At 38.2% G+C, this 22,541-nt stretch overlaps 2 protein-coding genes and 1 long non-coding RNA gene across 3 annotated transcripts; 1 reads left to right on the plus strand and 2 right to left on the minus strand.

Annotated features, from left to right (window-relative positions):
- Positions 1-5,144: 5,144 nt before the first annotated feature.
- Positions 5,145-7,731, minus strand: LOC6652965. Its single transcript, XM_023181399.2, has 3 exons — positions 6,412-7,731; positions 5,405-6,336; positions 5,145-5,351 (listed from the first exon to the last, which is right to left on the minus strand). The coding sequence occupies exons 1-2, from the start codon at positions 7,645-7,647 to the stop codon at positions 5,485-5,487; spliced, it is 2,088 nt and encodes a 695-aa protein (XP_023037167.1). The 5' UTR covers positions 7,648-7,731; the 3' UTR covers positions 5,145-5,351; positions 5,405-5,484.
- An 8,420-nt stretch (positions 7,732-16,151) lies between these two features.
- Positions 16,152-19,983, plus strand: LOC6652966 (protein kinase dsk1). The gene is made up of 2 exons (XM_023181357.2): positions 16,152-16,169; positions 17,292-19,983. Coding segments are annotated over exons 1-2 (2,559 nt in total). The 5' UTR covers positions 16,152-16,167; the 3' UTR covers positions 19,849-19,983.
- A 551-nt stretch (positions 19,984-20,534) lies between these two features.
- Positions 20,535-21,649, minus strand: LOC124460543. Its single transcript, XR_006954455.1, has 3 exons — positions 21,627-21,649; positions 21,131-21,538; positions 20,535-20,614 (listed from the first exon to the last, which is right to left on the minus strand). It is a non-coding gene; the product is annotated as an uncharacterized LOC124460543 (long non-coding RNA).
- Positions 21,650-22,541: the final 892 nt, after the last annotated feature.

Raw genomic sequence — 22,541 nt, forward strand, 5'->3', positions numbered from 1 at the left:
GAAACGAGAACTTTATAATAGACAGAGAACGATATTCTCTTTGTGTTGTTCCCTCACTCTTCATTAATTTTAAATGGCACACTTTTCATTTTGTCGCCGTTGTGTTTAATGGAAAATTTGCGGAAAATGAGTATGTCCGGGCTCGCTCGATACATGGGAGTGCCGTCTCTAGTGGAGGAGGGGGGCGTTCTCTAATTGCAAATTAAACGTTCTGCCGAGTGCAGAAAATGCAATCGGGAGGGGGGTTCGACATGTTGAGGCTATTGAGTTTTTCCACAAAATGCACCCGCTTGTTTTCCAGTGACAAAATTTCGTACAAAAGGTAACTACTATCTATCTCTATGGGGTTGGCTGGCTGGCTGGCTGGCCACGACTTGTGTGCACCTTTCGACCCGCACAATTTTGCCGCCGTCCGCCCGCTTCAAATGTCGCGCTGCTGCTGGCCAGCCGCGTGCCTTTTGCGCTTATCCGGTCCGAGGATCGGCAAGGAGACCGAGCGAACGAGAGAAACAGTTGCAAAAATTGCAACTGGCGTAGTTCCTGGTTCCTGCTGTATGTCCTGCATGTGTCAGGAAGTCAAACGTCAGTTGTGAATGTGTCAACATGTGCAAAAACAAAAAAGAGAAAAAGTGAAAACGCCTCGTCTCACTCCAGTCAGTCAGTCACTTGAACAGTTATCCTGCGGGTCCTTGTCCCCTTAAACACGCCTTACTCCTCTCTCTCTCTCTCTCTCTCTCTCTCTCTCTCTCTCTCTCCATGACTGCGTCTTTCCCTATATTCATATGTATTGCCACACTCTAATATCATACAAAACATTTGAAAATTCACCTGTTGGCTTTATTTTGCTCCTTGTCCTTGACTCGTACGTTCTACGTACTTGGTCATTTTCTTCCTTTCTGGTTTCGTGGTTCAATTATGTATATAGTATGTTATTTCTTTCTCCAAGCAGGTGGAAAGGTCACGCCATCTGAATATGACCTTCTTTCGAAAAACTTGACCATGAACTGTGGCCACAGCTGAAAATCATTGAAAGTTCTGTTCGTCTTCTGGAAAAACAACAAGAAAATCATTCACTTGTAGACATTTTCTAGTAAAACCTTACCTTGTCTTACCTGATTAATTGAAGATATCATCCTTTTGACCAGCTGTTTTAAAGTTTAAAGCAAATTATATGCAAGAAAGCTAGATTTCTATCTAATTGTAAGGCAAATTTTGGTTGGTAAAAACAAAATCTAGGAATGAATTAACTAATGTATTAATATTTGATATGTTATGTTAATGAAAATGACTAAATGATTCGGGGCTGTTATCGCTTCCGTTTTCAAACGTAAAGTTGCTTGCTTTCCATTTGTGATTGTTTTGAAATTATAAAACTTTTGTGGTAACGATTTGAAATTGGTTCACACCAATAAATCAATTTGGAAATGAATGCAGAAGAAGATAAATTTGTTCAGAAACGGAGACGAGAACAGGCTTAGATATCTATATTGTATTTTGGAAACTTTTTAAAAATATTCCCAAAAATATATTTTCAAAATGTCTAATTGGCCCAGTCATTTAGTCAACTGAACAACGAGGATCCGGGTTCGAATCCCAGGCTAGTGTATGGATGTAGTTTTCGCCTAAGCCGAAGACCTTAGTTGCCAGTGCTTGTAAAATATAGTTAGGTTGATAGTTTACAACTATATCGTACACTTTAATAATAATAATAATAATATTTTCAAAATGTTTTCTAAATACTTACTACAATTATATAAATTATTTCTTGATTTTGTATAAATTGAATCTTAAATCTGTCATTTAGTTCGACGAGTTCTCTAGTTGTATTTACTTATTTTATATCTATATATATAAACCGTCTGAACTCTAGGCATTAGTAGCAGATACATATGTATTTAGGTGTATAACTTAATTATTAGTCACGGTAAATCTTGTTGCTGTTGTTTTTCTTGCTGCTAATCTTTAAGTATTTATCAAGTTGCCGCACAGCAGCAGCAAACAACAGAGCACATGGATCCCATTTCTTGCCTGGACTAATTAAGTGACGAAAGGATTAACAACGCCTACGGAGTAGGAGATTTATGTTACTCCAGATCCCTCTCTAGTCCCTGCCTACCTGCTCATTAGACACCTGAGGTGAGAAAGTCCCAGTACCGGAGTACCATCAGGTTCATTGAGCGTGTGTCAATCCTGAATGAGTGAAATCCTTCTTCCCATTCATAGATACATATATTCGGGTTTTGCTTATCTCTGTTGATCTTTAATTTTCTATTAGCCCTTAGAAAAACTCATTTGGCTTAGGTCTTCTTTCGTATCTGGCTTAAATCATCTACATTTTGCAATGCAAAGGTGCCGCAAATCCTTTCGTTAGGCCAGGACAATATTGCACAATAAAAGGCCCAAAAATTGTATCCTTTTGCAGCTGTGCGGGTGGTTTTTTCTTACTCTTTTGCATATCTATTTGCATTTTGTAGATATATATGCACATATATAGATTTGCATCAGTCTTAAGAATTGTAAAAATGAAGGGGATTGCATTAGATTTATTTTGTCCGACAACTGATGCCAGATGTCCTTTGACAAACGACACAAAAGCAGACTGAAAACGACAAAAGGATCTATGGAAATTCATGAAATCAATGGAGAACTGTGTGAAAAAATTCTCTTCTAAGGCTAAACCTAATAGTTGTAATATTAAGAAGTTTCCAGTAACTAAAAGTTGGAGGATATCTATTGGAATATCAAGCTACTTAGGATTATGATTAGAGCAGTAGAAGTATAAGTATTATATACTTAATGTGAAATATTCAATCTAAGGAAAAAACTAAACAAAAATATTTATATTAGTCTACTGATAATAACGATAATATTTGCCAACTAACGTGTAATATTAGTCATAACTCAAGAGTAGGTAATCTGGGACTCTTAATGGTTCGTGTTGATTATAAAGAATAAAAATGCAGACAGAAAATAAAATAGATTCTTTACTATTTTGAGACTAGCTTTTGGTGTAGAAACTGAAACTGATTAAAGAACTCACTCATGCTTATGGAAATTGAAAATTTAATGAAGATCGCTGCGTTTTTTTGTTCGTGTTCTGTCAGCTGTGTGTTTGTTTGTCGAGATGGACACGTGGCCACGTGGTCAGTTTGCTTTTTGGAACCTCAATTTTTGGGCGACCATCAAACGGGCGACTAAGTCAACTAATTGGCCCCTCCGTTTTTACTCCTCAGGGAGTTTAGGGACTTATCGTAATTGGATCTTGCTTTCAGCTACTGTTTCCTTTTTTGACTATGTCATGTCACATGTTATATAACATGGGACACAGGGACAGAAACGGGGACGGGGACAGGCCAAATGAGTTAAAAACGAAGGACTCACGCGTATCGATAACTTCAGCCCCTGAAGAAAGTCAAGTTTTTGGAACCCTTTATTATTAAGTTTTTCCATTTTGAACAATTTATTGCTCAATTGATATTTGCTTAGACTGCCAATAAGATCAATAATTCATAAATGCCAAGAAGCCAGAGGAAATATCAAATGTCCCAAGGAGACGAAAAAAAAAAAAACAACAAAATTTGCATAAAATGACATTTGCATATGTCTCAAACATTATGGATCTGGGTGAACGACAAACAAAAAAAATGGTTATGGGTCTGAGTCTGGGTCTGATCTTTGCCAGCTGCCTAGCTGACTTGTCGGTAGCCGGCAAGGCAAGACATGGCAAGGAGAGGAGAGGAGAGTAGAGGAAAGGTGAGAGGAAAAGGTGTGAGTGCATGTAATAAGTAAGAAAATGAAAAAATCAACTGGGGGATGTAGGAAACTATATAGGAGTACATGTATTTGTACCTGAAAAGTCGGTGGCACATTGGTTGTTTGTGTTTTTGTAGTGTTTTGATATGTAAGTTGATATATGATATTTGATTTCTTTCCTTTTCTCCCTCCCCCCGAGGGGGTGACCGATTTGCCCAATTTCCAGCTGCCTTTTCACACAACTATGCAAAATAGTACTAACATAGTCTGTCTTTCTCTCTCCCTCTCTCGCCCTCTCTCTATCTCGCATACTTTTGCTTTTCGTAAACAAGAAACAGACAGAGATAGAGATATTTGAATATAGAGAGAGTTTAAAATCACTAAAGCATGACACACGCGAAAATGTGAAATACCTGTAACCCTTCAGAGCCTTCAACATGGACTCACCCCATAGTCTAACACCCGGACATAGTGGAAACTAAAAAACCATGTGACCTTTTTCTGAAGTGCAATTTATATTTTCCCTTTGTAAAATTTGTTTGCCAAATCATTGGTTCGATCTCTTACCCCTTCTTCTTCTTCAGAGACTTTTCTTTTCTTCATTAAAGGCCAATGCGGAAAATTTGCAAATAATTCAATTCTAATCCTTTGGCATCATTTGAATTCCTTCTAGCGAAAAAGGTCCTTTAGTTAGTTGACAAAACCAAAGTTTTCTTTGCACTCACGTTTCGTGAGATGGTTTAAATTGAAGGAAAATCAATTGACAAATGGAAGACCTTCTTTGGAAGGGTATAGATTAGTTCGTTTTATGCAAATCTCATCTTCCTTCCTTTTTCTTTTTGCACGCTTTCCTCTCTCTATCTCTCTCTCTCTCTCTCTTTCATTTTCTTCAAGTGTTATTTTTTCTCTCACGGCTTTGCCGCAAATTCCTTGAAAGATCATAGAATCGGAAAATGGGTGGGGGGTGGTCGGTTAAAAGGGGGAATGATTCTGTCACTAACGGAGAGTGAGAGTTACCCTTCTATTCCCGGCTCTATCTATCTAGCCGTCTGTCTGTCAAGTGATCCGCACTTAATGAAGTAGCAAAAGACGATTGTTATAATAATATTTTCAATGACATGACACACAAGACGGGGTAGTGCGAAAAATGCAAGGGAACAAAGGGAATCCTCTGAAGTCTTCTTCCCATTTTGGCCCATAGATTTGCATTAATGATATGCGGCCGACTGAGATGAGATCGGCAACATTTGTAGCAATTTTTTTGCTCTACAAAGGGTTTGTCACCCCAATGGAAATGGTTCATGAACTCATTTATCTTAGGTGTTGTTTAAGCGGAAAAGAAGGATTCGGAATCCTGGGAATATGGAAGAGAATGAAAGAATATATACATATATCATAAATAACAGATATTAAATCGTATTCAACTCTTTATTAGTGTGTTAGTTTGTAGATGTACACAGATGCAGCAGATTATTGTTAGTATTGAACGGGTTTAGTTGTAATAACTCACTATAGGTTTTAGGTTTAGGTGTAAAGGGTTTGAATTACTTTCGTGTCATCGCTTTGCTGTTAGTTTCTAAGGTTTGCCCACCTTAAACCTGTGAAATATATGTCAATTGATTGAAAGTCCATTTTCGACTCATTAACGCACCTGTTTTACTTATTGGCCACAATTAGCTGATAGAGCTGATGGCTGACTTTACTTTATACATTACTTTTGAATAGCATCGTTCAGCAATCTGAACTTTCGCTACAGGTGAGTGACAATGGCCCTTCTGACGACGATGATGATGCCATTGAATGCGATGATGGTGATCTGGTTGGACGGCCACCCGTGGCACGGCAAATGGCCAAAGAATTAACACAAGTAAGGTCCCTCCATTGGCACGATTCGGATTGGGTATTTGCAACTGATTTGGTTTTTGGTGCTGGTTTACGCCTCTTTTTAGTGTTATTACGATCTTTATTTTCATCAAGTTTGACTGTTGACTGATTTGGTTTTGGTTTTTTCTTTTTCAAATTCTTTCGACGAGCTGGACAGGTCAATTGAGGACCAACAGTTTCCGTATCGACACTTGGTCCACCATCATTATCATCAGTCTCGTCGGTCCCCGAAGTCGTATCAATGGTTCCCAATATATCGAACATATTCGATGTATATGCCTCTAATCGGGCATTCTGGTTTTTGGAGATATCTTCCTTTTTGCATTTCAGTTTGATCTGCTTAGCCGGAGTGACAAGGGTTTTTTTTGTGGGTGATGCCTTAGTCGATTGTGTGTTGAGGGCATTGGATTTGTTTTCCTTGTCCTCCATTTCCTGGTTGGCGTCTTGCTTGCCAATTCTCTTCGTCTGTGGCTTCTCTCCAGGATTAGAAGATTCTCCCTTGTGTTGACTACGCTGACTTCCTATTGATCTTTGTTTGGAGGATGCTGCCACAGTCTGAACAGCCGATTCATTTGTTGGCGGCAATCTACGCCAGGACCTACATTTGTTGGCCGATCGAGTGCCCAAAGGGGGCCAATAAGCTATATTTGCAACAAATGCTTCATTTTCTGTGGCAATACTCCGCAGCGGGGCTTGGGGCTATAAGAACGATAAAAGATTCAGATTAGATTGCTTTGAAGTGCTTGAAATGTGACAAGTTTTTTTGCTATTTACCATGAGACTATCTTCGCCTGATGGCTTCCATTCCACTCCCATCGGCGACTCTGATTCGGTGTTGGTTGTTGAAACAAAGTCTTTAATGTCTGATGATTTAGGAAACTCAATTGGAGTTGGTAATAATGGAGCAAGCTGCTCCTTTTTTGTGTCGTTCTTCAATAGTTCGGAAGTCATTGCGACTCTGGGTGAGGGAAACACCTGAATCTGTCGATCACAAGTCTCCACTTTTCCATGCTTACAACTGATTGGAGTTGTATTTGCCATCGTCGTTGTTGTTGTTCCAGTTGTTCTCGTGGAAGTTTGAGCTTTAAAGGGCACTTGAATACTCATCTCATTTGATAGCTTTGATGTATCCGTTGGATTAGACATTGTAGTTTGAATCACAAAAGATCCCAATGACGAGAGATCTTCATCGAGAGTTTTAGCTGGACTCCGAGATGCAATTTTTAGAATCATTGAATTCTTCTGATTTGGGCCCGTCTCAATGATGACTTCATCTATGGAAGGGCGTGTGACTTGTGCAAACTGTGTACCTATAATTTTAACCTCTACAATGGTATTGGACTCATCCTGGGATCTAGCTACTGGTACCGCCCCAACCGAGCTATGAGCTGGGAGCTGATTACCGACTAAATCCATCAACACGGTGGGAATTTGTGGAGGCGGTGGAAGTGTCACCACCACTGTGGTAAACGGTGGTACGACTGCTTCTGCTGGTAAATCTGTTGAGGGTGTGAATACTCCTGGTATAAAGTTGTATTTCCAGTTATACCAGCAACCATTTCTATAGAAACCAGGTGTATTGCAAAAAAATGTCAATTCGATTCTTGCATCAAATAAATTTTTGAACAAATTATTGAAATATATTTCCGAAGAATCAGACTGATCGATATTAGCATTGGATGATCCAGTATCATCCACCTCCTTCTCCTTCTCTTCTTCCTCGGGCACTTTTTCATCCACCTCTTCATCTGCATTTTCATTCTCCTTTTCATCCAGCTCCTCCAGCACTTCCTCCTCTGCGGATAGCTTCTCCTCCACCTCTGGAATTGGTGGCAGTGTTGATGGTGGTAAAACGAATGCCGGTGGTGGCACCGGCGGCAGTGGCACTGAAAGCCACATGGGCGGCAGCACACTTGTGGGAACCGGAAACATCGTTTTTGCCTGTAAAATTATCGGACAAGCCGTCTGCGGCTCTTCCTTCTGCTGGATTTCTTTGTCAATAGTTTCCATTGATTCTTGGAAAAATTTTCGTATGTACTTAACTTGCCACTCTTACTAGTTTGGCGCATGCAGCAGAAAAAGAAAACTTGCAAGTCAAGGTCGACAAAAAAAAAGAATATGATTGCATCTGGCAACGCTGCACAGAGACGAAGATGGCAATAGAGTGTTGGCAAGTGCTTTAAGGGGCGCGCCTGCGCAACTTTTAATAACACAAAAAGGGGTTCAACGAGGTCGGCGAAACCCCCCACCTCATAGACATACATATTTGCATATTAAATTTTTAGGAAAATTACCCAAATCCTTTGAAGAAAAACAACGATTTTCTAAAGAAAAGAACAACAAAAAAAATGGGTTTCTTCTTGGGCACTTTTTGTTTTTATACATAAATCTTTGAATTCAACAACAACCGCAAAAGACATTTGATCGTTTTAGAAATATGGGAAAAGGGGTTAAAATGCAAATGACCTGACCGACGCGATCCCATCACCAAACCATCAACCCGGCATTTCACCGATCCGACGAATCCGCAAACGGGATGATGTCTCGGGGAAAGTTTGTCAAACGTTTTGACGCTTGACGGGTGATCAGTTTTGGGTTCTGGTTTTTGGTTTCCCACTCTTCTATGTGCATATGTATGTATGTACATCTTGCTGCAAATTAAATTTGAATAAAATGTTAAAACTTATTGAGCGTCTGGCGCTTCTTGCCCCTGTTCGGCATTGCCTTAAATTTGGGTTAATTGATTAGCCTGAGGCGTTAGGTAAAATTTACAAAAGAAGCACACACACACAATTAAGAAAAAGAAAAAGACGAAGGATTTGAAAATTTTAATTTTCAACAGTCACTGACCTGTGACTGACGAAAAAAAAAGAAAATATAATATGGGAAACATAATCGTTGCAATCATCATTATGGAAAATTACGAACAAAAACACAAAATTTCCTAAGTTTTGAAATACGATTATAGTTTCATCTCTAACCCCCTTCCACAAGTTCGCTCATGTAATCCAGGGTCGATTAATATATCGAAAGCATTGCCAGGCATTGCCAGATTGAATGTTCACTCAAATGTGCTTTTGGCAACTCTCCAAATTGGAAAAGTAACTTGCCCAGTTCATAGTCTTATCTTACGGAGAGCCTTAGACGTATTGCGAAAATGAGTTGGGTTTTACAATTTATTCAGATGCTACCCGGTAAGTAATCAGCTACTAAACCTAAACGCACCTATAATATATTTCGCTTAGGCAATGTTTTACGTGCCCTTTCGTGGCCCTGGACGTTCTTCTTACAAACTGTAACAAACGACAGAGAGTATCCTTGTTCCATGTGCGAGGCCATGGAACCTGAACCTGAACCTGAGAGGCCAAATCCTGCCAATACATTTGCCGACGATAGTACTGAAGATGATGTATCGTTCACTGATTCCGATGTTACGGAGGATTCAACGGAGGATTCAACGTCTTCAGTCGAGTCATTGGAACTATATTTTCCATAGGACATTCGGAACGGGACTAATTTTGTTCCAAATAAATCAGATCACCAACACACACATAGACACACACATACACGGGTAAATTTAATTTTAAAATAAATTTCGCAACCCTTCGTTGTTTGAGAACCCTTTTTTTCATTTTTTACTTGTGGTGCATTGATGTTAAACGTATTAACCCATGACCGCTTTAGCCATTGTTTATTGACTAATTTGTGGTTGCAATTTTTCGATTTTTTAGACAGATTGAGATTTATGTGTATGCCAAATAAATCAATGTGTATCTCCCTGTCTCTCTCCCACCAGAGAGACAGATTCCTTTGAACGGGACAGAAAACTGTGCGAATTTCTGTTGCTCTAAATTTTTGATGCTGTTGTTGTTGTCGTTTTTTCGGCCATGTGCAGTCACAAGGAAACGTGAGAACTCTGGAGCTTAAGAGATGCCCGAGGAGGTCGGAGAAGCATCGCCGACAGCTTCCCTTGATGGGCTTACCGTACTACATTATGGAGGTTTTCCTGCAATTCAAGAAAGAATTTAAAGATATTTTCAGGTCAATGTGGTAAATATAGTGCAATTAGTAACTAATTTGAATACTGTACAATGGTAGTCTAACGGTTAGTTGGTTTGGAGGATCTACCACTAATCTAATCCCTTTTGAAATATGCAATGATATGACAAAGCAATGTTTGGGCTCTTTTGCATCATTTATTTATAAATCTCAACTAGTCTAAGCTTAAAGTAGGAGGTTATGGCCTCCTTGTGGTCTCTCGATAGGAGAACTGGCGCTGTACAGTCAGTCAACGTGATAACTTTTTGTTTGTTCCAATAAAGGACTGACAGTCATTTTCGATTTCCTCTGCAATGGAGATTACCCCAAGCGACTTTCATTGAAGGACCAACATCTTACCAATATCTAACACCTTAACTATAATATGTATGCTGATGAAAATGACATCGTTTAGATGGAACTTACACGAATACGACTACTGTACGAAAATCAATTAAATACAAGATAAGACAAATTTCAGAAGAAAGTCCATTATGTTAGCATGAACCTACATACATATGTAATAATGAGCCACCCCTTAAAAATGCCAAAAATGATTCCAAAGTACATATGTTTGTTGTTTGTATCCCCGAAAACCTAATGATAAACTGTCAAAAAAGTGCTCGAACACACACACACACACACACATAGGAGACGAGAGATTCATATCAGGAAAACTAAATTGCCAAACTCCCCCGGTCAATCGCCTCAACCCACACACTCACACACAAACACACGCGTCTAACACATTAACACAAAACAGGGACCGGGACTTGGGCAACTCTGCGTCCTGCAAGGACCTGCAGCTACTGTCGATGGCAACTTTATGACTTTTTTTTGTTCTGTTGGTTCTGTTTAATGTTTTATTAAGATTATTGGGGTTAATTTAGGGTTACTCGATGAAAATTTGTACAACTTGGTGGAAATTCGTTTCACGTTGACAGTTTTCAATTATAAAATTCGTTTTTCTGGGTCGAAAAGTTGCCACCGAGTCCTTAATGCATTTGTAGCATGTGTGTTGTTGTCGAAACAGGAAGTGAATGCACTTAAGATCTATAATTTAATGACTAGCGATAGCAAAACTTGATCAATGTGAGAGATTTTCAATGCCAGAGAAATCCTATCCAAAAGTTTCTAGATTTTCATACGGATCATAGCATATCAGGTATGCAGCTGTCCTGTTTAGAATGAAAGTTTTAGAACTATTCTTCTGAATTATCTTTTCTCATCTCAAATTTGAAACCAATGTCATTTCAGTTTAACTTTGTGTTTATTTTGTAAATGACAAGAATTTCGTCTGGACTACTAAAATAGTCTTCAACGACTATACTATATAATGTGTATGAGTGATTTATAATTTCTTTTATTTATGGTTATATTTTTCATGGATTCTCAAGGCCGAAATCTAATCTTAGGCAAATGAAGAACGACTCTTTGTCTCTAAAATAATATATCTATTATTATTACTCTAATGAATACCTTAATTTCAATAGATCATGTTTAAATTTTATAGCCCGACAAGGGTCGAGGTGACACAATCATTCTGTTTATATGGTGATTTATTGCTCCGAACTCTTGCCTCCTCAGACAGCTCTATTTTCTATTTTCCCATCCCCATGGGCAAATCTTGATTGTCTCCTGGTCTCCTTTTGTGTGATCTTCATCAGTGGCAAGGCTGCTGACCAAGAGCTGTTTACACCAAAATTTAGTGTCACGAAAATCAATTGTCCAACATACAAAACAATAAAAACATGGCAAGGGGTCAGTTGATTGGTTGATCCGTTTGCTGCTGGAAATTCAGCGTCTTGCATAATTTTCCATTTCACTGAACGACGAAGGACGCGCCCGCCCTAATCTGCCGTGTCGTGTTGGCCCCTTCAGGTATTCTCTTTGACCCGCCAAAAAGAAAAAAAAAACAACCAAATGTCGCGACATAAATGAAGAGGTCAGACGGTTGGCTTCTCCCCCTTTTCACAATTCTGCCGGTTTCGGTCAGAGATGATGATCTCTCGTGTGTTTGTTTTGGTTACTTTGGGTGACAGTTAAAGGATTACATGATACATAGAAGATGGGAACATGGGCGCGAACTTTTGCGGTGACACAATTGTGGGATAGCAGCTGCAATGGTAAGGGTATTAAAGGACCAGTTGTCACCGATCACCAGTCGTCTTCTCTCTTAAAAATGTCTCCAACTTTCAGATTTAAGGGTGTATTGATCTAGTTACTATACTCTCAATATCTGGGAATTTGTATTCTTCGTGCTCTGATCCTGTTGCCCTTTTCTTTATTAATTTACCTTTTTTTCATTTTGTTGATTGTGGGCGAATGACAGGACAATCGGCAGGATGTAGATAGTGGTTTAGAGGTTAACAATTTTTGCTTAGTCATATCCTGTCACCAATCAAATAATATCCTGCCATTGATAAATGATTTCAAATCGATAAATAACTTGCCATATATCCGCCTCGTATCACCTGATCAGAGCTCAGCTAAAGATTCAACACTGCTATGTATGTACATATGTATGTATGTGTGTATGTATCTTCTACTGTTCAGTCATGTGTGCCACAAAAACTCATCCTCCGGACATGGACAGGACAGGACACTGATGATGACGATGATCCAGTTGCTTTGCTCTTTCCTTCATTGTTTTCTTAATCAATTTTCATGCAGTCGACCAAAAGCGAAAAAAAAGGTCCAACTCTCTCTCTCTCTCTCTGCTTAATTAACTATGAAAACGGGGTCGTCATAGGGTCAACCATCATCATGATGCATGAGATGGGACATGGGTCATGGGATGCTGTTGTTCGTCAAAAAAAAAACAAAAACGAAACACCAAAAAAGGGTTGCATCTTGCTTACTGGCTTTAATCCAATTATCAATTGACCGCGGAGTCGCGCGTTCCCCCGGAATATATTTATAAAATTTCGAAATTACATTCGAGAACACGTCAAATTCTCATTGCCCTTTTTAGCGTTTTTTATCGTTTAGATGTATTTAAATTGTATATACATAGTGTTTTTTTTCCAACGATATCTCAAGAAGATTAATTCAAACAGGAACTAATAGAGTCCGTCTTATTGTTAGTCCACAACTAATCAAAAATTCCAATGTATTGTACATTTGATTTAATGAGTCCAATATCTTGTATGTAATTGGCACATTTTGCTTTTCGCCATCAATTTATTTCAGTTTTTCGTGTTTTGTTCAACAATGACTTCACATTGAACAATGGGTAAATAGATGTCAAAGGTCCTGCAGCTGCAGCCCGTTCCAGGCACATGCCAACCATGCCAAACTCCTGACGACGAACTGATGCAATCCGAGGTGTAGTAGGCGCTCTCGAGTCTGCCATCCACCAACTCTCTAACTGCACATTGCGTGGAATCATCATCAAAAGAAGGCAGCAGCATCTCAACAATGGAGAGGCAAATAAAAAAGGAAAAAAAATTAAAATGAATCTTTAGGCAAACAACACCCAAAGGACAGCTGTCCTTATTCCTGTTACTTCCTTCAACGTCTTCTTCATTGTTGGAAGTTGCACATAGTAGGAGCAGCAACAGCAGCAGGCGTGTCCTTGCAACAAGACAACAACAAAATGTATGCATCGATTTCAATTTATAATCAAATATCTTTCTTCTTTTCCTTACTCAAACAGATATAGTCAAACGGTTTGAAGATGGTCCTCTTTGCGGAGGAAAGAGCTTTCAGATCCATGTGAATTCCTTATGACTTTTAACTTCTGATTAGCAGTCTGTTAGTCAACATTTTTTTATAGGGACTTCATTCTACCAGATAATATATCTGGGGTGGTTAGATTCAATTCATCTTATTCCTTGCGTCTGTACATATCAATAGATAACTTATTAACTGAATTTCATATAAATATTGCTTTAATACTTATATTTTTAAACCACTTAACTATTTAATACTTAATGTAAGCAGACGAATAAATTGAGATTAACTACGTAAAGGCTAAGAGCCTTCTTTAATGTGATTTTAGTTCATGCTTCGGTTATTAAATTGTGATGAAAATCTAATGATAAGTGCTGTCAAAGATATTCCAATCTTAAATTTTCGTAGTACATTTCTTGGTCTTTAAAACTATGACCAGCCTGGCATTGAAGTGACGACGCTGAAGGGCATTTTCGAGATATACTACCCAACTTATTATACTTAAACCTGATTCATTTAATGATGTCAAATGTTTGAGTCTGAGTTTGCTGAATTTGATCGAATGCAAACTAAAATCTAACCAAAGTCATCTTCATAAATTTCTAAATTTGAGCATGGTTGAAAATGTTTCTATATGTACACAGATTCATCCATGGCGTCACAAATCATATGATTTCAGATTGGAAAATGCCATTTCATATTCTAACTGTTAGTTTTACAAGTTTTACCACTTTTTCTGGAAACTCTGGATTGTTCTCTGAGGTTGTCGAACGGAGAGAATAGTCAATAGAATATTTTCTACAAAATACAAAAGATTTTCCTCAAGTCCATCCACAGCTGTTCAAACGAAATGCAATTTTCACCACTTTTTTTATGTTCATAGAGTGCAGAAGCTTTCTGGGACTTTGACGAACTCTATTGACTCTATGACTCTATTGATGGACTGATTTCGATTATTTTAGTTCACTTCTAAGGAAGCTAGAGTCCTACAATGTTATTTTAGTGATATATCAATTATATTTCGAAACATTTTTAGAAGTAAATATACTATTTCACATATCTGGTTTGTTTTACCTTTTAAAATGAAATTTGTAATTACTCTTTGTCATGTAAACTTGAAATAATAATTAGTTTTTTGCCAAATTCAACACTTTGAGGACATGAGAAAGCAAAGAGTTTTATTTTGCTATTTTGTTGTTTTGATGATGTTCTTTAAAACATTTGAAATTTTGTTAAATTTGAAGCTCAGATTATATCCTTTTAAGTTTTTTTTCTGCTTAAAAGTGCGGATATCTGTGTAAAATCTATTGTTGTTAGAACTGGTTTCCAATTTTTATTTCTATGGACATTACGCAGCATTGGGACACTGAAATATCCAATGTTAATTTATCAACTATTTGTTTGCATTCAAAGTCAATTAAGGTGAATACGAATAATAATCATGGGGTAATATGTACAACCAGTTTTTCAGTTTTTTCTTCAACTGTAATTCAAGATGCACAGTTATGGAAAATATTTTTCCAAAAACATACATAAACGGGATACTTGAAATTGCGTTTAATTGATAGAACAATGGGTTGGGCACATACACACACACAAGATAGAGGAAAAGGGGCTAAAAGAGGGTAAAAAATGATAAGAAAACCTACCTAATTACAAACAAGATTTCCCATTTTCTTCATCATAATTTTACCATTTTACGTATATACATATATGAAAGGGGTGCCAGTCTTGGGAATGAATAAAAGCGAACAAGTAGGAGGGGAGTCGCATTTTTTTTATTATTTATTTTTTGTTGATGGCAGGTTCAGTTGCTCATTGGATTTCGGTTCGATCTCTTCTCGTTGAAAGATTTCCCTTCGATTTTATTTGAATTGGAATTTTCACTTAAATCAACAGCCCCCCTCTCATGCCCCTAAACAGCGAAAACTTTATTTAAACAACTGAGCAAATATCCAAACTGAAAGCTAGGGGTAAAAAAAGGAAAAACGTTTCCCTAACACCAAAAAGAAAAACAAAAAAAGGAAAATGATGGAAATAAAAAATATTAAGCTGGCAATCAAAATACAAATAGAAACTCAATGGGCGGCTATTGTTCGGCACCTGAGCTGCCGAAATGGTTGAAGGATCATCCAGTTGCAGTTCCAACCCGCCTCCTCCCCCTTGCCTCATACTAGTGGAAAACTGTTTGTCCTTCTTCGCTGCTGACTTTGCGCATTTGGCAACAGTTTTGTAGTTTATCCGGATACCCAGTAGCAACCAGTCAGGGGTTTATTAGAATCATCGAAAAGTAGACCACAGAGCGAACTACTCCACTCTAATATGCTCTTTCGTCTCATGTTCTTCTTCCTAGGGCATTGTGCGAGTCGTCCTCATCCCCTCACCATGCGCAATTTTGTCTGCTGTGCCCTTAATCCCTTCCTTTGTTGCCTTTAAATGGCATTTTCCATTCCAACGAATCTACACAAAAGCCCTCTTTCCATTTTGCTCTACATTTATGTAATTATAAAATTCATACTAGTAGCAGGCCATGAAAACAGTTTTCAAACACAAAAAAAAATGTACAAAAACGTAAAAAAAGAAAATGGAATTTAAGTTTTTCTTCATTATTTTCTATGTATATATTTTTTCGCTTTTGACTAAAAAAAAAATTCGTTCAATGAGGATGGAAATTTTGCTTTAAAAATATTAACAAAAACCCAAAATAAAAAAAAAAGAATATTCCTCACAGAAGGTAGAAACAAATAAACTGCGCAAGTTATATTGGTGATTCGGGAAACATATATGTATATGTACATACATATATAGTATATAAAAATGTAAGTATTTCATGTTTTGACATAAAAAGCCACACAATAGATCTTAGAAAGTGCATGTCGATGGGATTGAAATTCAGATTTGCCTATAATCAAACATATGGACATTTCCAAAGATCACTCACACGACTTTCGGAAGCAGAACAAAATTCAATTTGTGAAATAAGTCAAATAATATCCATTTTTTTCCAATTCATAACTAATAATTTTTTCAAGTATTATTAGACTACTATTAATCGTAAACACTTTATACAAAATTTACGTTCATTGCTAACAATTGTCAATTGCCTTTGCGAATTGAACTTTGAATATCTTTTGCATAAATTAGAAATGTCAAGCTTTATTTGTAGACTTATGATTTTACGATATTGGCCTTGTCCTTTTTTAAGAGAAGGATTCTTCTGGGTCACCCACGCGACATTTTCCCCAGTGCAGTTACATTCACAATTTAAGTCATTAAATATGTAAATCATATATGTATATATGTATATCATTATATATAAAAATACAAGCAAAAATAATATAAATATCAATGAGAAAACTAATTTAAACCAAGAATTTAAAGAGAACTCTAAATTTGGTCACTGTGTCACCGAAATAAGCCTATAAGTAGTACTAAGTTCATGAACCATACAAACTCAAAATCGTATACAATTCATTTTCCTTGACTCTATTTTTTTGTTGGTTGTATATATGGAAATATATGTACATACATACATTCAAAGATATTAAAAAAGGGACTATGATGGATCCTTCTGTCAATAACTTGAAAGTGTTCTATCCATTTTTCAGTTGATTCTGAAACATTTTGTTAGTTGGCCTTGAGCTATTTGTATATCTGTAGAAATGTGCCATTATTTTGCTGAAAGATAATGAATCATTTCTCATTTTCAACTGACACACACACTAACACACACAAATTAACACACACATAAATACACATTACACATATACAATATAGTTTTTATTGAGTTCAAGGTTATTAAAAGTTGTCTTGTTGAGGGTTATTAAGAGTTATAGAAATCCCATCGAACGGGGGAGAGCAAAAATTTGTTAATGCCAAAAAACAGCGTAAAATTTTGCATAATTTGTTGAAATCTTTCTTATGTCTTCCTCGGCGCTCAGGTTAGGCATTGATCGTATTGCCAAAATGTCAATGGAACATAATTTCGCAAGCAATCGCAATGGAATTGACGATGAGGTTGACGTTGAGGAATTCTGTAGCTTCACTTCAAAGTCATCTGTAACGTCACCACCAAGTCAAATGGATCATAGGATGAGTTATTATGATTGTGAAGAGGATACACAGCAAATGCCAATGATAGAAGAAGAGGAGAATGAGGAGGGAGAGGAGGAGCAGCAACAGCAGCTACAGAATGAGAAGTTGATGGCGGTGAAGGAGGAGGAGGAAGAGGAAGATGCGAATTTGGAACTTTACCATCGACGATCCAAGTCGCTGGAGAATTTTCACTTAACACAGACTAATGCAACCGAATCAACCGAATTCCATGAACATAGCCAGAGAAAAAATTATGGAGATGATGGTGACGACGACGACGGCAATGACGACCATGATAACCATGATGACCATGATGACCAAAATGATAATGATGACCATGACGACCATGACGACCATGACGACCATGATGATGATGGTGAGGCGGCAGAAGTAGACGAGGAACATAGTCAAAATACTAATGGCGAGGAAAGTCCAAGCGAATATCGCGTGGGTGGCTATCATCCTATTGCTATTGGGGATATCTTTCAGAATCGTTATTACACATTGCGAAAACTTGGTTGGGGACATTTCTCTACAGTTTGGCTATGCTACGATGCGAGATGTGAACGCTATTGCGCCATAAAGGTGGTAAAGTCGGCAGAGCATTTCACCGAAACGGGACGAGATGAGATACGTTTGTCCCGCACCATATCCAATCGTAATTGGCATCCATTGCGTCAACGGTTGATCGAATTGATAGATTTTTTCTATATAAGCGGTCCGAATGGTACCCATTTGTGTCTAGTCTTTGAGGCATTGGGCGAAAATCTCCTGAGTTTGATTCAACGTTCCCGCTATCAGGGCTTGCCACTGTGGAATGTTAAGCAGATTGCCAAACAGGTATTAGAGGGCCTATGCTTTTTGCACACCCAATGCTCCATAATACACACCGATTTGAAGCCCGAGAACGTGCTCCTGATGGTTGATGATTACACATTTCGTACGCAGGCGAATGATGCAGCTGAAACGTATTTGAAGAATCATGCCCATCTTTACAATAGCACAGCAAATGGCAATATTGGTAATGCTAATTGTAGTAAATGTAATAGTAGTAATAGCAATAGAAGTAGACAGCATAATAATGGCATAACTGCTACAATGATGCGTCCCTCCTGCCCGCACAATGAGGAGGGGGAGGAGGGAGGTGATCATCGCAACAGCGATTCCAAACTCACAAAAACGGCTAAAAGACGTCTACGTTCGAAAATCAAGCGGAGTATTAACTTTTTTCAATCTCATCGGCTTATGTTGCGACAACGTGGCATTGACGATCTACTTCATCTGGCCACCAGGGGCCTGTTGACCCCCACTATGGCTGCCTCGTGTGTGCGTGGCAATTTATCATATTTGCCCTTCACATTCGATAATCTGATCATATTAGATGACAAGGACATGGAACAATTGAAGAAATTGACCATGATCGAACGAGTTGGTGATATGCCATCGAAAGATGCAATCGAAGAGAAACCCAGTTCTTCGAGTCGTACAACATTGTTGAAAAAACATCTGCTTAAATGCGAGAATTCTCGAAAAAATGAAAGCTTTAAACATTTGGAATCATGCTCGAAAATGTTAAAACTTCTTATGACCAGTCCGGAGAAATTTATGCGATATGTGAAAAAGCGTATAGAGGAAAAGACCAAGTCGTCGGTGCATAAGCTCCCTTCTGCAATTCCTAGACTGAAACAATCTCCAAGGAATGGACTAGCCGCCAACAGCACCGCAACCTTCAGTGAATTCTTTCCATTGAGTGCACATAATAAGGAGTTACCCGAACCCGGTATCAATTTAATATCACGCAAGGATCCTGCCACAGAGCCGTGTAAATTGAGTGTTAAGATCGCCGATATTGGTAATGCCTGCTGGTTCCATCACCATTTCACCGATGATATACAAACCCGGGAATATCGTGCCGTCGAAGTCATTTTGGGTGCCGGCTATGATGAAACGGCGGACGTATGGAGTGCTGCATGTTTGTTTTGGGAAGTGGCAACCGGTGATTATCTCTTTGATCCGCACTTAACGCGTGAGGCAGACGCCTCACAGGATGAGGCCCACATAGCAAATATCATCGAGACCTGCGGCCGTATACCTGAAGAACTAATTAGTTATGGCGACTATGCATCTGCAATTTTTGAAGGTCGCGAATTGCGAAACGTGAAAGATTTGCGTCCACGATCCTTGACTAATGTGCTAATCGACCGCTATCGTTGGCCCGACAAGGATGCCGAAGAGTTTGTTGCATTTCTAATGCCCATGCTTCAAACAGATCCCAGGCTTCGGGTTAGTGCTGCCAATGCTATGCACCACAAGTGGTTAAAGCTGGAAAAGGATGATCGGGATGAGGTTACTGATAAAAAGGAGTCCAAGTTGAGCTCCGGCCAAGAAGAAACTACTTCCTAGGGAGCTCCGTCGCAAACCCGTATAGCAAAATTACAAATTACAATTGGATTTGCTTATTACTTGTGAACAATTAGAAACTGAAAAAAGAAATTGTAATAAAGTGCTAATGTATTAATCAATGTTAGCTCAAAATGAGTAGACTCGGCAGTGTCATCAGTGCGTAATCACCTATCATAATCGAAATTATCGTAGCTAAGTTGTCGACATATTTGTAATGTTTCTGTGATATGCAGGGTGATGTGGATGTTTGTTGGGTTTCTGTTGAATTTGTGTACTTTTTTTTAATTTGATGGGCATTGTTTTTGTCAAATGCGTGTCCGGTGTCCTTTGTTCTGGAACCATGGTTCAGATTTCATATATGGATATAGTAGGCAATATCCTTTGTTTCCCTTCATATAAAATTCAATGTTCGTTCTTTCCTTTTCACTTATGTTGAAGTGACTGGGTATGTAGTGTAATATAACTACATATTTTCTATTTTTAAGGATTCTTCGAGCAATTTTTTGGACTGCCCCAAGGCTGTCTGTTAGGAACGCTACTTTGCAGAGGTGATTGGAAGTTATTTGCGAGCTATGGTCATGTGAGGTTAATGACTTCACAACTAGAGGACAGACACACTGTCGAGACGAGATTTTCTATTAGATACCGGGTATTTTATTTAGTTTTTAAAATTTGTTTTTGTGCAGACGATATATTAACATAACATTAAAATAATGAGAAAGACATCTTTCCTTGATCCTCTAAAATTCCGTTAAATAAATTGAATCTAAAATAATAACACAATATGGTTAGTTGTAGTTTCTAAAGAGTATATCATTACAATTATAGTTCTAATCATAAATATATTGATATGTGTAATTTGCTGTATAATAATTAAGCAGATGATAAAAAAAGCCCAAATTTTTGAAATATTTTAAAAGCGTATTTCAGGATCTGCGTAGACATCTCTTTCATCTTTATTAATATAAGCCTACCACTCATTTTTGTCACGTAGATCCAAGTGTCTTTTATTTGAAAGATTAGCATCCGTGAGTTGGCTAGGTACCTAAAATATCCTAAATATTTTTCGCAGTACGTTCACCACACTAGTAGTAGAAACCACATTAGGTCAGTAAATTCTCTCTTCCATAATTTCCATTTCGAGCAGTCTACTTTTATAAAGTTTTTTTTAGTGTTAGTAACACGGTGTAACTTAAAACAAATGATTATAAGAATTTTAGAAACAGAACGATTCAGGCGTGCTGAAAAATGTTATTGATGTACGGAAATTTTGATTACTTACGTAAACAAGCAGACATCATCATTAAAATGGTCATTCGTCAGTTTGGCTAGCCTGTTATTGAATATTTTTCGTTGAAAATTAAAGCTTTTCCGTTTCATTTCAGTGGGTAATTTCTTTTTTTGGGTCATGGCCTCCATTTCCGCATCCTCCAAGTCCTACTTTTCACAACTGAAATTGCTCTTCGCTTTTGAGGAAGTAGGTGTATTGCATGGAAGTTTTCGCTTTGCTGGAGTCAGAGGCCCCTGTGTCTGGTGTCCCTCCTCCTCCGATTGCTGCCCCTGGTCCTGTGTCTGCTGACCCTGCTCCTGTGTCTGGTGTCCCTGCTCCTCCGATTGCTGTTCCTCTGCCTGCCCATGGTTCTCCGTGATAATGTGCCTACGAAAGTTGTACGGCAGATCTCTGTTGTAGCTGCAGAAGTTACAACGAAAAGTTCCAATTTATTTTTTTGCGCACTTAACAAAGAAATCTTTTGCAAAATTCAACTCTGATTATTCACCGTTATATTTTGCGAGATTCTGCTATCGAATGCGAATTTTGCACACCCTTACATTTCTGAATACAGTATAGCGGAATGTCTTCAAGATTTTGTATATTGCAATCCAAACTTCAGACTGACAATTAGTAATTGAACTCGGATGGCATGTTGGGAAAGCAAGCACAATGAAAGCAATCACAATTATAATTTAAAATGCTTTATAACAAAATGCATTGGAAAGCCAATGTACTCTTCCTTGAGAATTATTTAAAACAAACGGTCACACTATGAAAAAACTTAGCGCGCCACCATGGACTCCCCGTAAAAGGTAAAATTTGGAAAATTTGAGTACGATATTGCGTTCGTTACAGGAATAACTTATTACACACGCCAGGAAAAGGAGCTTTTCGTGAGGAAGCTGCGTGTAAAGCTGAACATGGTTGTCAGAGGCGAAACTGAGTATTACTTGGATTTTGACGCCATGGCAGGGCTCAAAAAGAATTTGGTCTACTTGTTAAATATAGACGAAGTTCATAATCACCACCTGCCGTTTGTGGATAAGGTGCATATTTACAATATACAAAAGAAATCACCCTATTGCAAGATGCTCTCATTTTTGCAAATGGCCGCCAATGTCGAATCTGTTTTCACATTTGTGGACTAGACAGATACAGAATACAAGTGAATAAGCCATGGAGCGATACACTCCCCAAGAACGCGGAATAATTGTGAAGGACGCGTTTCCGGGTCGCTTAATTTCACGTTTTGGCGATTTGCACTGCCCCGCCAGATCGCCCGATTTAACGGTCCCGGACTTCTTTTTATGGGGTTTTTTGGAGTCCCGTGTTTACATCAACAAGCCTGAGACCTTGGAAGCCGTCAAGGAAAATATCCGACACGAATGCGAGAATTTATCGCCCGAAACGTTCGCCGAAG

Source organism: Drosophila willistoni (genome assembly GCF_018902025.1).
Source record: "Drosophila willistoni isolate 14030-0811.24 chromosome XL unlocalized genomic scaffold, UCI_dwil_1.1 Seg142, whole genome shotgun sequence".
Taxonomy (NCBI): Eukaryota; Metazoa; Arthropoda; class Insecta; order Diptera; family Drosophilidae; genus Drosophila; species Drosophila willistoni.

Excerpts from the sequence above, each read along its gene's own strand:
- LOC6652965 (XM_023181399.2), bottom strand. The coding sequence starts at position 7,647 with ATGGAAACTATTGACAAAGAAATCCAGCAGAAGGAAGAGCCGCAGACG. Across the intron at positions 6,337-6,411 it reads CAGGCGAAGATAGTCTCATG|CCCCAAGCCCCGCTGCGGAG; the intron begins GTAAATAGCAAA and ends TCGTTCTTATAG.